This window comes from Athene noctua, chromosome 17 (assembly GCF_965140245.1).
Source record: "Athene noctua chromosome 17, bAthNoc1.hap1.1, whole genome shotgun sequence".
NCBI classification, from domain to species: domain Eukaryota; kingdom Metazoa; phylum Chordata; class Aves; order Strigiformes; family Strigidae; genus Athene; species Athene noctua.
The window spans coordinates 5,487,485-5,504,129 of NC_134053.1; the positions used below are offsets into that span (position 1 = coordinate 5,487,485).

Here is a 16,645-nt window from a genome sequence, read left to right on the forward strand (position 1 = left end):
TTATTCCATATAATGCAACTGTACTGTTAATATTTATTCAGTCTAGTGTTCTCCATGCTGAAAATTAGCACTCACTTTCCCTGCCAATGACAGAAACAAGAAGTCTATGGGACAGTGACAGATTTTCAGCTCCATGTGCAAATGTTGTTACCTGGACCTTAAGTGGTTGAATCCAAACAAAATCAGGGCTCTTCCAGCAATTCATGGTGTGAATTTTTACCCTTCTTTTTCCCTTTAACAAACCCTCTTGGGTATAACCTCTCAAATAATGTGTTAGTATGACAGCATAGCAGGTCTTCTAGCTTTTCTCTTGAGGTTGCTATTTCTGTTAATAATAATGGTATGGTCCAATCTCTGGTCCCATTTGAGTTGCCTTATCACCTCTGTGTTTGTTGGAAGCATGCTCACACTGACATGGTTTCATTTACACTAAACTCAGCACTGTGAGCATTAAAGCAGAGCATATAGTGGGTGTATATGAGCTAGCTCTGGTGTAGAATTATTATAATTGCATTTATATGATGTTTTCTGACATGGTAGACATTGCTGAGAGCTAATAAGCATCCCCAACTGGAAGTTCACAGGGACGCTCAGGGTGGAGCAGGGGAGCAACAGACCTGGTGGTAGATGGAGAGAAAGTACCGTAATTTTAAGGGAGTTTAGGTACTAAAGGCCCAACCCGATTATCATCCACAGCACGGTAGAATCCAAGCTGGCCATGAATTATGTCTGAATGAAACTTATGTCACTGAGAGAAGACTTAGTAGCCGATGACCAGTCTTGTCCCCTTTGAAGTCAGTAGCACAAGCTGTGTCAGGCCTGAAGGACAGGAGATCGAGAACATCAGCATCCTGCTTGAACTGAAATATGTGTGGAATTTTGCAGAAAGATCTGTGAGACTTAGTAATTTGTCTCTCCCCTGGGATACTCCAAGTGTGAAAATGTCTGCTGCTCCCCAAAAAATAAATGTGTAATTGCATGATCGGCTGATGAAATCAAAGTGAAATTGCTGGCAGCCTTCTTCCTGCTCTCCCTGTGTTTTTCTAGCATTAACATTCTAGCTTTGTCACCTCTGATCAGGGGAAGATAAATCCTTCCTTTTGTAAGAAGCAGAAACACTTTCCCTCAGTACATAGAATAATGGCCTCTTCTGTATATTATTCATATTCCTCTCTTTGTACTTGTCATTTCTCTATATCCTTGGTTGTTGTATGCCCCATAACTCTTGGTGGTTTTATCTAAGGCCTTTCAAATAAGGAAGCGAATGGCCTAGAAGATGGGTAGAGGTTTGCTAAGGCATGAAATAGACTGGCATTTGTAATGTGCAAGTCCAGTAACACCCCCTTCCGTGGCTGCTGAGCAACCTCATCAGCTTTCTGGTAGATAGGGGCCAGTGCTAAAACATTCCTCATGGTGACAGACTTCTTGTTACTACAACAAGAGGAGGCCTGTAGACCAAGTTTTTCTCACCTCTTTCTAGAAATACTCTGCAGAATAGCATAGAAATGGAGTGGAGGATCATTTCAATCCCACACTGTGTTTCTTTGGTCTTTGCTCCCCCCCTAAAGAATGTGCAGCAACTTTGCCAGTCCTGAGCATCTGAAAATTATGAATCAGGTGCCCCCAAATTAGAAAGGAGCAAGGGGAGGATGCGTAGTGCTATATATTAGAACTCTTTTTGTTCAGTGGCTGCTGTTTGAACCATTAAAATGTACTCATGACATTTCCAACCTTATCTCCACAGTTTAAGACCCTTGTCTCTAGACATGGCTTTAACTATAAACAGGAATTGCATATGAGGTTAGAGATTTTAAGAGGGCACAACTGAGGTTCTGTAGCAGCACCTTCCAGTCTGATTGCCGGGGATGCTCTGTGTGTGTGTGTTCACCTATCCGTGCATGCACTTGTTTACCCAACGCTTCCTTTTGAGTCTTATTAGTCTGATACAGACAGTGTTGGGAGTAGCTGCTTCAGCATTTTCAGAAAGCAAATCCTTTGTTGCGGCTGAAGCCTGTGCAACCCTAAATCAGGTGCTTCTGTTGTGCCCTGTCATGTGCTGTTTAGGTCTAGTGCATTTCTGCTGCACCAAGCTGAAACAAAATGATTTTCATCCCTGCAGTTAGTAGCTGCTGCAGCTGGATGAATTGAAATGACTTTTGGGGAGAGTCACCAAGGGGAAAAAAAAGACTGCAGGAGATGACAAAGGGAATGTGACCTATGCTGATTTGTAATCCTCACAAAGAGAAGGAATAAACACAATGAGAGTTACAAAGATATTGATCTGTTTTATCTTGTGGGTGTGTTTTCCTGTTTTAAGTATATAATGACCTTAATATCTGCATCCAGGAGCAAGCTGTTGCCCCTGGCTTTCACTGACAGCTGTTTTTCTTTTGATACATCCCAGAATCTTCCTGCTGATTCCTGCAATATGTCAAAGGAGCTAAAGAGACCTCTTAAGACTTCACTCTGTTCATTATGACCTCAAGAATCCACAGTTGTCCCGGCTCAGCTTCAAAAAATAAGAAAAGGTCCTGAAAAGGTCCTGTTGAAATGGGTGATGGTAGCCCAAGGGAACTGTTGCCCTTGGGCATGTCCAGCAGTGGTTGTTGAGTAATATCGATGACCTGAATGGGCCTGGCAAATTAAAGGTGTAAAACCAGGTCTTGTAACTATAGAGCAATAAACAGAAGGCTTGTGGTTTCTGATGTACTGTCCCCTCGCTCCGGAGGCAACTCCATCTCCATGCAAAAACTTTTCAGCCTTTTGAAAAGGGCAAACTGTGCCTTGCTTAAAAGTGTCACATCATTCTTTTATTTTGATTGCAGTTCTTACTCCCTTTCTTTCTTGCTGGTGAGTTTCTATAGGAAAAGTTCTTTCTTTGATAGTCTGTAATTAGTATTAAAGATGGCTTTGACAACCCTCTGTGGGCAGAGAAGGCAGAGCTGGTTGAGATGTTCTGCAGCAGTGATTGCTGTTACAGTTAGATGCTTGAGCCTGGAGTAAGATAAACCAAATTTACAAAAGAGAAAGCAACTTCCAAGTGAATTTCTGCCCGAGCTCTTGTACCTAATCCTTTGATGTAACAGTCCTACAGCTGGACAAGTTCATTTCTCTCATAGTCTATATTTATTCCTAGTTTTCTATAACAGGAGTTAACACCACTTACCTAATGTGGAAAGACTTTAAGGGGCTCCCTTTGTTGGGATGCATTAAGTCAAGGCTATTTAGATCAGCCAAGGCAAGTCAGCTTTCCCAAAGCCAGAAACAGGGTGTCCTGGAGAGGAGCAGGTAACTGATTAAGAGAGACAGCAGGTGTAATCATGAGGTGGAGATGTAGTTTCTCCACTAAGGAACTGTGTAGGAGTTGAGATAAATTTTTTGTTTAACTTAGCAAGTGCTTTTGGACATGATAACATCCCAGTGTGAAGGGGACCCCTCACTGTCTGTGTTTTTCTCGTCTGGCAGCCTTGGTGAATTGGCCACGAGTCCATGCTTGTTGAAAACAACTGTATAATTTTTTTTGGCATTACATTTCTTCTGGACAACAAAATAAAATAAAATACATGCCTTTGCACTGTGATGTGACACAACTGCAAAGCGAGGTCGGACAAATAAGACGCTGAAGATCTAGGACTGAATTCAGGGTGCCCTGTCAATGAAGCTAGAGGAGATCAGGGATGAATGGGTTGGAATTAGAACTGTAACTCAGTGGTGACCTGGCTGGTTTAGTCAAATTTCTAAATGAGAGAGTAAGGTGAAAAAAAATCATGAGAGAAATGAAAAAGGAGTATTGTAAGAGGAGATGCAGAGTTATATGCAAAGCCAGGAGAAAGCAAATTTGGAGGGACAGACATGGAAAAGACGAAGTGGGGAGAAACAAGAAAACTTTGTGTATGAAATACTCGTGTGTATAAATACACATACACGGTAAAACCTACCAGGTTTTGAAGTATTTCTTAATGTCTGTGTCTCTACCCAGTCACTTCTGGAAAATAAAGACAAGTGTTTGTTTAAATTACAAAAGAAGCTGCAGGAAAATGAGAGTAGTTTTCTACGCTACTTGAACTCCCTGATCCACATCCCATCCTTAATTTGTTGGCGTTGTTTTCTCACTCCTGAGCCACATGAGCATCCATCATGTGCCTTGCCTGCTGACAGTGCCCAGTGGCTCTGGCAGGCCAGGTGGTGACCCCATGGAAACCCCTGTGTGCTTTATGCATCTGATCCAAGGCCCCCTGAGGTCAGCAGGAATATTTTTGCTGACTTACTGAAGTCTCAGGGGCTTCAGATCTGTACCTAAATACCCGAATTACTAGCAGCTGCCTCGGGGCATAAGGATTTCTGCTATTGCTGGGTAAACTTAAAGCATGAAAGAACCCAATTTGGAGGCTGTAGTACAGATCACTGCCAGCATTTACTAGATTAAGACTCAATTTAAACATAAAAGCTAGCAGCCCTCTCTGCTGTATCTCCCTAAACCATCTCTGTAGCATTTCTATTGCATTCTTGCATGCAGGTTCCAACACAAGGTATGCTTGTTCTGAAACAAGGTCAAGAATAGCAGCACCATTAAGGTGCCTAAAAGTGACTATATACAAGTGTGAGGATTATGATGAGCAAAGTAAGAACCAAAGTTACCAAATATTGGAGTCATGGTATGCGGGTTATAAAGGAAACATGTTGCCATAACCCTTGTTTTATTTACAGTTACCTTTTTTAGCAGTCTTTTCACTTTCATGATTGCAGTTTTGGCACTCTTCTATACCAAAAGGTTGCCCCTGGTTAGTGCTGCTTGGTACTTCAAAGAGAGGGGGAGAGGAGGCAGGACTAAGTGGATGGAAGCACATGTTATTACAGCACCCGCAGAGTCAGCAAACTCCCTGCTGTCTGGAGGGAGTTTTCTCTAGGGCAATGGTAAAATGCTCCATCCTTGAGTCACTTTAAGTTAGACTAATTAGAGTACAAACGAGACAGTGCTGCATCTTGGGGATGAACCACCTGGTAATCAGGTTTTCTTTCATCATTTGTACAAACACCTAGTATAGTACATAACTTTTGAAACAATTATTCGACTTTATGATTCCTCTCATTTTTGATGTTTTAAGGACACTCACCCCTTCTCTTTCTAGCAGTTGATCTCAGCAGTAATGTAGTTCTGTAAGGGAAGAGGAAACACAACCCTCATAGATGCATGGTTGATGGCAAAATTGTATTCGTAACAGCTGCTGAAGGGGCAGTGTGGATGGGATTAAAACCACAAAGGGATTGCATGCAAAGATTACTTCAGAAAGTCACTTAGGATCTAAGTAATAATCCTAATAGCCACTGCAAACAGTAAGTATTTTCCTCAGCACTGCTATTGCTCTGCCAGCTGGGGGAATGACACAAATATGCAGTCTAGAGATTTTTTTTTTGGTAATAATAGAAACTGCATATAATAGGGAATATAATCTTAAAGCATTTACTCACCTAGAAGGTGTCTCTGGTCCTATAAAGTAGAGCTGTGCAGGCAGTGATCTTGTATTTAGCATGTGCAGCTGAATTTGCACTCTGAATTCACCCTGGTAGGTTTTTTGTTTACTCAACACCCATCTCTGTCTCTCTATTCTGCTTCTCTCTCCAAACATGTGTTGTTGTGAGACAGATGCTTATTCCAACTCACTTTTCAACAAACAGCAGGAGGAGACAGGTGTCCAGTGCTTCTTCATATAAAAATTCATAAATGAGTGTTCACTCAGATACTGATCCCATAGCAAAAACTTTTCAGGGACTTTACCTAGATGTGATTATACATCAACTTCTTTCAGTTCCTTTCAGAATCCATGAGATGGATCTTTGACTTGTACTCATTGGTTGAGTTTTAAATTAGAAAAGAGCTTTTTTACTCATTCACTCTTTAAGTAAATGGAAAGGGTGAGTAAGTCATAAAAAAACCTGCAAACTCAGACTGTCCCTTAGTCAGTTAAGGTTAAACATCTAAAATGCTTAGTATAAGGAGCACAACAGTTTTAAAGCACTGCTGCAAACACCTCTTGGGCACTGCAAGACTCGTCTTCTCAGTAAATGCTTCTCTTGCATTTCTTCTGAACCCAGATTTTTTGCTGATTCCATGAGTTAAGAGGTAAAGGGCAGTAAAGGGAGTCGAAAAGAGCAGTCTTTTCCCTTGTGTTTTTGTGTTCCCAAATTATGTGCTCCTATCTGCTGATTAATATGTATTTTAAACTCTGAGGAGAAGGAGGTCTTTCTGCACCATACCTGGATATGCTTATCACAAGGGGATCTCCATCACTCCTAATGGGAATGGGGTTTTTTGTATTTTAGGATGATAACCTCAAGTGTTACAAAAATATTAAGGAATGATTACAAAAAGAACAACTCTGGGGCTCTTGTTATAGAAAATACTTATTCTTCTGCTTTTAATAGCTGTGAGAATTCCTTCCAAATGATTCTGGGAGCTGACACATTAAAAAAAAAAAAAAAGATAATATCTAAACCCTGCAATACTTCATGTAAAATTGTGGGAGTTGGTGAGCACTGCTAAGTCCAAACAAATTCCCGAAGCTATGGGTTGGAGAGTTAAGAAAAGGAAGGTTTATGATGAACTGGAATTATTTGGTGCATGATTTTGCTTTGTTCTACTTCGGACGATCTTGCCTACTATCTTGTTAGTGCTGTGATAATTTGAGCTCGATGACAGTGGTTTTGCCACCTAAGTGGCCCCATAAATGCAATTAGCCAAGGCAGAGGGCAAGTAGAGCTACTGGTAGCCATTGCAAGAGCTCCCTCACGTTTTGAGCTCCTGTGAGCCTGCCTCAGTTTTAAATACTCAACCCGACCAATGGATTTGAGAACCCCTCAGTAATATCTGCCCTGAAATGTGATTGTTTCTCTGAAAGCAGGATGAGCTGGAGTTAAATGCAGTAGAATCTCTGTGACAGCTTCTGTGGACGTCAGTTTATAGTGTTTATCTTTGCTGGAGGCAGAATGTTAGCAAGTTGTAAATTCAGATTGCGTTTCGTCTCAGTTTGGAAGACAAATCCAGATTCTCTGTGTCGTGTAGTTTCTTTCTGCTTTTATTTGTATTTTATATATATATATATATATGTATACATTTTATCTCCTGCCTTTCTTGTAATCCCTTAAGTAGTGCTTAACATTTGGTGCTGGAGAAAGCAGTTTTTCCATGAGATTTATCAGGAGGTTAAATACTATTTTTGTGACTTAAGGAGCAGTATTCAAGCTTCACAATTAGCATCTCTTTTTCCTTTTCTTTTAAAATAGATAATGGGATACTCACTGAATACCTCAATAGAACTGGTAGTGCTAACAAAGAGTTAACCACAGAAATCAGCCCAAACCAAAGGACTCTGTGACTGAAACATCCCACAGCAACACTGCGTTTCTTTTTTGGAAAAAAAAAAAAAAAAAATACAGATGACAGCATCCACCTCGTGCCTTGCAGCTGAGCTCTTCAAAGCTTCCTAAGGGATATGAAGCACCTATTGCCATTGAAATAAAGGACAGCTGATTTTCCTAGTGTCTCAGGGAATTTTAGTTATGTAAGGAACACTACAAAAGAACAGCCCCTGAGTAATTTTGAATCCCAGGATTCCTCACTGGCAATGGAAGGAATTTATATAATTTTGATGGACAGCGAAGTCACCAAAATATGCAGTTTTAGGGAAGATGAATTTAGTCCACTTCAGCTGACAGAGGAGGTTTCAGGAATACTGAAATCTGTCTCAGCTGCTTGCAGAATTACACCTATATTCAAGAAACTTAACCATTCAGGCTTGGAGATTTTTAAGGATTTGATTACTGCATTTTCAAAGTAAAACATTTCAGTTTTCTTTATTTTGACATGGCATTTTTTTCAAAGTTGCTTCAAACAGACCAGCATTCTAAGAAGTGAAAGGAAAAGGGGAAGGAGTGAAAAGCAAAGACTAAATACCTAGAGATTAGCTGTTTTGACATTTTAAAGGGTGTTTACCCTTTTTTACAAAAGCTGTTTCCTGAAGGCCTTTTCTGGATGCTCCATGAGAAAGAAAATGTCTGAAGGAGAAAGGATGCTCTGAGAAGGAAGATCTTCACTTTTACTAGTGATTAGCCCATGTTGTAAATCTAGAAATCAAAGAAAACAAAATTTTTGCATGCATGGCCCTTTGGGCTAGCCTTCAAACAGGAACCAAATCTGAAATGCTACTATTAGCAGTAATTTATTACCTAATAAATTTAGTACCTGAATTCCCCAGTCGAGATGGGGCTTTCTCTTGCTGCTTACCTGTGCATATGGCTTATAAATCAAAACGTCTATAGCAAAGAGGTGGCCACATGAAGCATAGGTGGAAGTCTCCTTGCTAGGGTAGGACGGAGGTGAACAGGGCTCCTGTGGCTTGTTTGGAGTCATGCAGGAAGCCTGGAGCTGATACCTGATCCTTCATATTACCTAAGCAAAGCCATAGCCACTTAATCACACTTACTCTGTCTGTGTATTTTGCCAATTAAAGGAGCATATTTGATAGGTGAACATGGCTAACCAGGTCATATTTCTCTGTTCTGCTTTTGGCTTCTCAATAAGGCCAGCAATGAGGCTTTTAATGAATATTGTTTTGCCAGGCAGATGTCTGTCCTGTTCATTCAGAGCTGCAGTGAGATCTAGCAACTCATTTCACATAGAAAGATGAAAGGAAAAAGATTTACTTAATAAAACAAATCTTGCTTAATTGCTGTGGTTAGTCTCCTGCCTGGGTTTTATGGGTTCTTACAGCTGGCTTTAATCTCCTGATTTACTCTGGGAACAAAGAAGGAAAGGAGTGAACTTAAATCATGACAGGAAGAAGTTGAAATTTTTTTGGCTGAACTTGGGAAGGTTAGAGACTTACTGTAAAGTGCAGCCCAGAAACAGGCCACCAGGAGAGGCTCCCTGGGTTTTGGGAGAGACCATAAAGTAATTTCTTACAGTGTGACCTTTGCAGTCAGTAATGTCAAAGGCTTCTACTAGTCTGGGTAACTAAGGGAGGGTTAGCAAAGAGTTGCAGGGAACATTGAGGCTCCAGAGAAGACTGACCAAAAGGGGTCAGTGTTTGTTAAGTTGAAACACCAACTTGACAAATACAAACAGACGGGATTTACGCCTGGAAATGCAGAGGATTTAGCAGGAGCATCTGAGCATCCTCTCCCTTGGCCAGCGTGGTGAGGTATGACATGCCCACGCTTGGCTCCTGTGACCTGAGGACTACCTTATAGATGAACCAATCTCCCCAGTTAGACTGAACCTGCATCTGTCTCTAATATTCAAGTACTTCCTAAAGAAAAGTCTTCCGGCACAGCATCTTGGACAGCAGATGTGAGCTGAAGAGACTGTACAAAGCAGTGATCACTGATCTAAAACCAGACCGCTCTCAGATCAAAGTACGGCATGCTGAGAATAGCATGGCATTTATGAGGAGCACAGAAGATGTAGAGCTAAGTATAACCCTCTGAAAACAAACAGTCTAGCAGGAACCAGAAGGTTTAGTGTCTGGAAAACCACTCCAGATCTTATGAAAGCTCACTGATTATAAGAATTTAGTATTGATTTAGCTTTTTATTCTTGAGTGCAACCTCATCTACCCAAGCTGCAGTGTAAACTTTCTGTTGGAGTACAGATTGAAATGCTGCTGCTGAGGGTATTGCCCTGGTCCCCTCCTCCACCCCTTGCTTCATGTTTCTGCACTTCCCTGGCACTGGCATTGCTGCTTATCGGATCTTGCAGGGAGCCATCAGGAAGCGAAATCATCTGCTGATTAACGCTGCCAACTTAACTTGCCCGTGAGTCAGCTGGGTGTTAGTGCGAGGCTGCAAGGAACGAGAGACCTTGCATGGTGTCAGCCTACCTGTAACTTCAGATTTTCCTTTGCTGGAAGTTTACCTGTCTGTATTGCAGCACACCCAGGCAATGCAGCCCCACTTGGATCTGTGCTTTGACGATGACTTTCTCTGGAATAAGAGGGGTGATGTTCTCTACGATTAGCATACGTCAGCAAAGTCATACAGCATGTGAAAAACAGTATTCAGCAGTCTGCCTTCTCGATAGCACTGCTGCAGGTGGCAGAACCCTTCCGTAGCCACTGCAGTTTTGCAAGATTAAAATTTAAGTAGGAAACTATAATTTGAGTTCCTGAAATCCTGTCACATCTTCAGCTCTGTCTGTTGCTGATTCAATTGCCTTTCAGTTAGTGTCTTTATCGGCTCTATACTATTATGTCTATATATTGCTGAGATTTCTTGTAATTTGAAGACCGTGAAATGGAACAGCCAGGTTTTCATCTGTAGTTGGTCAGAATGTATTAATTAGAAGCATCATTTCTAGGTTTGACATGTTAGGAAGATAAGGTGCTAAATGGAAATCTTTGTATACAACTAAAAGCTTCAATTTGAAAATGGAATATTTGCTTGGAAATTGCATGTTTACATAAGTGCATTTGCTGTGAGATTGTTTTTACTTGCTCTTGACAAAAAATTAAGTAATGATTTCTAGGTAAAGCCGCTGGAGACTTTTTCTGTAATGTCTTTGAGATCTTGCTTGATCTGCATGCCAGCAAAAAGTTTTAATTCTCCATTTGATAAATTTAAAGAGAGACTTATTTTGAGACAAAGCCGAGGCAGAGATTTCCTGTGCTATGAATTAATAACCTTAGGAGTTCAAGCAAGAAAATCTTTTGCTGTTCTGGCTACCATGTGTTCATAAAGCTTCAAAACCCTGTTCAGATTGAGTCCTTTATCCAGTGTGGGATTGGAGCTGACCTCTGGTATTCTGCACTGTTCTTAATGATGGTTGGTCTTTCATCTTTCCATTGCAAGGTCTGCTTTTGTCAGAAGATCAAAAACTGCTTTAACTTTGAGCACATAGACAATCAAACTCAAATAAATGAGCTGCTGCCCTTGGCTTTTGTGCACATGTAGGTGACTTGCTTAGCAGGGTCTGTGTTTAGATCCAGAAAAAGGAAAGGGTGATTTTTGGGTGACCTGGGGCTGTGGTTTAGTTACTCCTTAGGGTAGATAGCACATAGCTGAAGTGACAGGGGAAATTTAGTGACACCCACAGAAAATATCAATAATTGTTTAGAATAGTGTTGGAGGGGAAGATTTTGACTCCACTTTGGATGGAGGTCCAAGCTGTCAAGTTATGGCTGGTGGATACTTGCAGGTTGTGGAGTTGTGCAGAAGAGCCCCTGTGTGAGGACAAGCATCTACTCATGAATAAGCAGACATGGCAAAGGGGAGAATTTTCCAGTTGGAATGGGGAACCACGCACTAAGGAAACCTGGAGTACTTCAGCTGTTTATCATCTCCATTTATTGTCACTGTACCTGCCTCCCTTAAGTGAACATGATAAATGTATATATACTGCATAGATTAGGTGGGTAAATACAGGAGACTGTCAAATAATTTGGCCTCCAGGTCCTTGGTCTCAGGGTTTATTGAGGTAGTATAACTTACAAATTTTTATGTACAAAGTTGGCACTATTGATTTAAAAAATTAATATTTAATCACAAGCATACAACAAGGTCAACGAATCTTTGGTAAAGAATTAAATAGACTTTTCCTTGCTCGCACTCAAACGCCAAGTAAATAAAAATTTAAGTGAAAACATTTGTAGCATATGCATACAGACTGCATTTAAAAATGTATGGGGCTCACTACTGTCTGACTTAATTCTGATTCATCCATTGACCTTGTTATATAAAACTCAATGCCCTTTTTAGAGGGAGAGTTGCAAATTGTGCTTCATATTTATTTAGGAAGTTCAATCTTCTGGGTGTTCATACCCTAATTCCTGTGCTAAGTGCAATCACAACATTGATTTTTCTCACTAAACATAACCTACTTTACCCTGGGATAGAATTTTTTTTTTTTAATGGGCTTTATATAATGGCATGTGTGGAAACCACTCAACTTAATGCCCCATACCGTAATTAACAAAATGGCATTGTAGCCACGGTCTGTCGTCCTCTGGCAGTGTATTTTACCACTAACCTTGGCCATACAGAATATCCATCCTAATTAACAAGAGCCCAGGTATTGACTATGTCAATCTACATGGTGGAAGGAGCAATTTGCAGCTGCTGACAAAGTTGTAATTCTGTTGAAAATCCAAACATGAGGAACCTCATTTCGACTGACATTATGCCATTTCAGAGCCCATCTCAAGGAACAGCTGAATAAAATAGATCAGTTTTTACTTCAGTCGCTAAATAACAGTATCCTAAAATACATCCAAACAGCTCCATAAATACATACTACTGAAAACATACTGATGGATTTATACAGATTTCAAGATTGGTGGTAGTGTTTTCTTATTAATGAAATGTTTATTTATTGTTCATTTATTTGAACTGTAGTATGCTGGAAAACTTAACGGGACTTAAAGCTTTAATGAACTTTCAGTAACAGATTTGATTCTTCCTTTACTTTGTCTGTTTTCATTTCTGAGTAATTCAACTGAAGGCATTAGAGATACATCAGGGTTGTGCTATTCTACCTGAGCTGTGAAGCTCCATGGTGGTTTATGTTACAAATAACAGAATTAAGCATTTATGCTTTTATACTGAGAAAAAAAAAAAAAAAAGCTTTCTTTTTCAATGTGTTAAATTGTGTTTTGTCTCACTGTTGAAAAACTGCAACAAGAAAATATACTTTCAATATTCATGACTACATTTTTAAAGCATTTTAGTGTCTAAAGATGCAAAAAGACCTGTTTTTCCGAGGAACTTAGGTGCTGAGTCCTCATAAATGCCAAGAAGATATTGACATATTGTTAGAAGATGATTTCTGGTCAATAACTAACATTTTGTGTTGCATAAGTGTTCTAGAAAAACACAGTTTTTCACTGTGCTTTAGCCTCCTTGCTATGGTGAAGGCAGTCCCTGCTGAGTAGAGGCCACGGTGACCGTGCTGACGGTGTGGAGTTAAGCAGCCCTTTGCCTTCTCCATCCAACTGAGGCCAAGCTACTCAGAGCCATGTACTTCTAACTGACATCCTGCTCCCCACATACTCATCATCTTGTGAGAGTTCAGTGGGCTAGTGGAAGTTTGGCCCTCAGTGTCTTTTGAAGAGAAAGGCTGTACAAGTAACTCTGCTTCTCATTTTTGATGCTTTGTCATAGAAGTGAAGATGGGCCGTTAAACATTCTTCACCCAAATAGCATCTTTGCTGGGAGTTCTTTATACAGATGTTCCTTAATTAAGCAAGTGCTCTTTAATTAACCCTCCATACAGTTGATGTTATTAGCATCACTAGATAAGTGCAGTTAACTTTTCCACAGGACATAACAACTAACAGTGGCAGAAATTTGCATCCTCTAAGACCATCTCTGAGTTACAAAGTCAACAGCTGTATTCTCTCCAGGTTGGAGATTTCAAACAGAAATTTCCTTGGGAATCTGTCACGAAGAGGGAATTGTCAGGCAGAGGAGCAACTAGAAGAATATTGTATGGAATAAAAGTGGGTTATGTAAAAAACTCTGGTGAAGTATTGGTCTGTGCAGTGAGGAAGCATGTGTTTGTCTTCCTACAGATGAGCAGAACCCTCCTGAGTCTTCTATGATGGGACAGATTTCTCTTTGGGAGAAATCATTGCTGAAATAGAGAAAAGATCCTTGAGTGCAGGTTTTCCTTACAGGTTCAGCCTTAATTGTAACTCCAACCTGTTGTTGGCAGAACATAAAAAGGCACGTGCTTAGCTGGTTCTGTCCAAAAAAAGTGATATGTTGCCTTAGATCTGCATTGATGATACTACTCTCTTATTTACTGATGGATTAGAAGCATATCTAATATTTAAAGCTGATATATAGAGATTTTCATGCCTGAACTACATTTGGAAGATCACAGTCCTGAATGACTCTTGTAAACTTTTTACAATTGCTGTTTCCAACAGGGCAAAGGTGAAGAAAGGTGTAAACATTCTCAGTGCAAAGACAAGTGACCCCCGTCAGTGGGATGTGAAACAAGAGGTGGGGAACGGTGGAAAGCATTCAACCACAACAGTTATTTGTCAGAGGATAGCACCAAGTTCAAGGAACAGGTAAGAAACCTCATATTCTCGGCACATTAAACTCATTTATATCCATGATACCATTCATTGGTTGAAAGACTTAGGGCTCATATTACCACTACTCATACCTATTAAACCTGTAGCCTGGAAATCTGGAGACACTTATGTTAACTATGGTACCATCTGCTCATCTATAACAGGGCATCTCAGTTTCCAGGTAATAAAATTCATCAGTTTAAATTTAAAAAATGAATACAATAGGCCTATGTTTTGGGGGTGTGCGTGTCATTTTAGCATGAATATGAATAACTTAAAGGTTTTTACTGTACATAATTTTTTTGGCTTGATAGTTTTGACCTTGTTTCTCTGAACATATCACAGACTCTGAGGTTGATTCATCAAGTAAGCAATGAATTGTTCCGCAGTGAACCACTGTAACTTTCAAGCATTGGTATAGGGTAATTCAAACCTTTCAGTATTTACTATCTTGTATGCAATACAGAGAAATCTCCTTTTGCAAACAGTTACCTCTTCCAGAACTGGAGGCGCCTTTGCTAATCCATACACTGGTAACTGTCAGAGGCAAAGCAGCCCACTCCAGGGAGCAGTGGTATGAACTGGCCTGCCAGCGCCTGCTCTCCTGTTTAATACGTGTTTTTACTGAGACTTGGTCTGGTTGTTCCACAGACACAAAAGCTGTGCTTTTTCAGTAAGTGTGATTATCTTCTACGGCACATAGTAAAGTCATATATTGCTGCTTTCGGTGGAAATTATTTTGCTCTTGCTGGGTATCATCTTAACAAATTCTCACAACACTGCTGTACATTAGTCCACGCAGAGCATTTTCATCGTAGAGATCTGAGCAGTGCTTCCCTAGCTCTGGGCTTATTATTAGCCTCAAATCTAGGCTCACTGAAAGTGTCATAAAATCTTTGGTGGATGCTGGGTTGGTTATTGCTTTCCCATTCAGTTGGTTTGTGCTATCTTCAGGCACAGAAAACTTGAGCAGATTTTAACATTTGTATTCTATGCCCAGTCAGAGTTCCTGGGAAATATTAGACTTCTGTAAAGTGCAGAAATTTCTCTTGTCGTGAGCAGCTCACTGATTCAGTGTATTTACACGTGATATCATTTCAGTTAGTGAGATTTTCAGTGGAGAGTTTGGGGGAGGGGGGATAAAGGGAAAGGAAAAATGCATAATTTGAGCCTGCCAGAAGTAAAAAACAAAACAGTTTGAAAGGGAGGACATGGCTTTAGAGTAGCATGTAACTGAGTCTATTTGCAACTGCAGAACTATAATAGTCAGGTTATCAAACCCCAAATTAAATCTTCTCCAATTTACATAAGGTCTAATTAACCCACAAAAATATTTTTAGCACTAATTATGCAAATAAAAGTAAAATTTTTAATTAATGCCTCTTTCATTTGTGTATGTAAATAGTCACTGTCTTCTGAAAGCATGACACACCTAGGTTTGAACGACATATTTGTGTACAAGGGTAGGGAAACCTGGCATGTGTGCGCTGGGATCGCAGTGGGAAAGCACAGGATGTAGTGGGCGTTACAGTTACTGAGTTTCTAAGTGTCACTTGGAGGCTGCTGCACAGAGCACAAATATTCTATTAAGCTAATTTAATTTGGTTGAGAATTGCAAGTCCCTAATGGGATCTTTCTGTGCTGCCACCAGCTTTTTCAGGCTGGTTTAGCAGTGCAGTTCATTTGGGTGGTTCTGCAGCAAGGTCAGCGTAGATGTGAGGTGCTGTTTGGGAGTTCCAGCATCAACACAGGCTAATCTTCTCTTGCAGCAAACTCAGCCAACTCATAAATATGTTGGTTAATTTAAGAAGAGAGAGGTGTTTTCCACTGTCTTTGCAAAAGAGCTTCTGAAAAGCAAGTAATTGAAAGTTCTTGAATGCTTTATGAACATTCACATAGTTTGTCAAGATGATAGTATGTTATTTTTCTTTACATGACCATCTGTTTTTAGCACAGCTCAGAGAATCAGCTAGCAGGAAAAGAGAATGAAGGGTCTTCTACAGTTGTGCCTTGTTCCTCTGTTGCAACCAGCAGGAGTAATTTGACTCTCCCCTTGTATTGTCACATGTCCCCAGTTGGTTGTGAAATAAGTCAGAATATTACTTAAATTCACAACAGATTCTTAGTGCATTGGAGTCTGCCTCCTACAAACTGTTTTGTGGTAGCCAAACTGCATCCAGGATCCATTCTGGTTGTAATGGGGAGGGCGATGTGTTGAGTTGTTAAGGACATAAACAGGAAATTCTGATCTTTCTCTATGTGTTCTCCTTTACTCGGGAATCTCCCTGATGCACCACGGAGAACCATTGCACTCTTTCCCCTTCATATCCCTGGAAACAAATGTCTATGCTCAATAAAACTACACATTTTCGTTGCCATGTTGCTTTTCTTTTCTTGCATATTTCTGCTAGCATTAGTTTATGGATATAATTTCATTATAAACACTTTGAAACAAGCAGTTTATATCTGAATGCAACACTACTTAGCAGCTTATATACCTATCACATTACATAAATAATAAAAACCAAGGGACATATTTTAAACACATCACATCATTAATTGTTTACCATTAC

At 40.2% G+C, this 16,645-nt stretch overlaps 1 protein-coding gene across 1 annotated transcript in view; it reads left to right on the forward strand.

The window, feature by feature from the left end:
* The window catches only part of TMEM132C (transmembrane protein 132C), a 221,620-nt gene that overhangs the window by 110,976 nt on the left and 93,999 nt on the right, over positions 1–16,645 (forward strand). Inside the window, exon 3 of the mRNA XM_074921494.1 lies at positions 13,920–14,066. Within this exon, the coding sequence (XP_074777595.1) occupies positions 13,920–14,066 (147 nt within the window). The remainder of the gene's footprint in view (positions 1–13,919; positions 14,067–16,645) is intronic.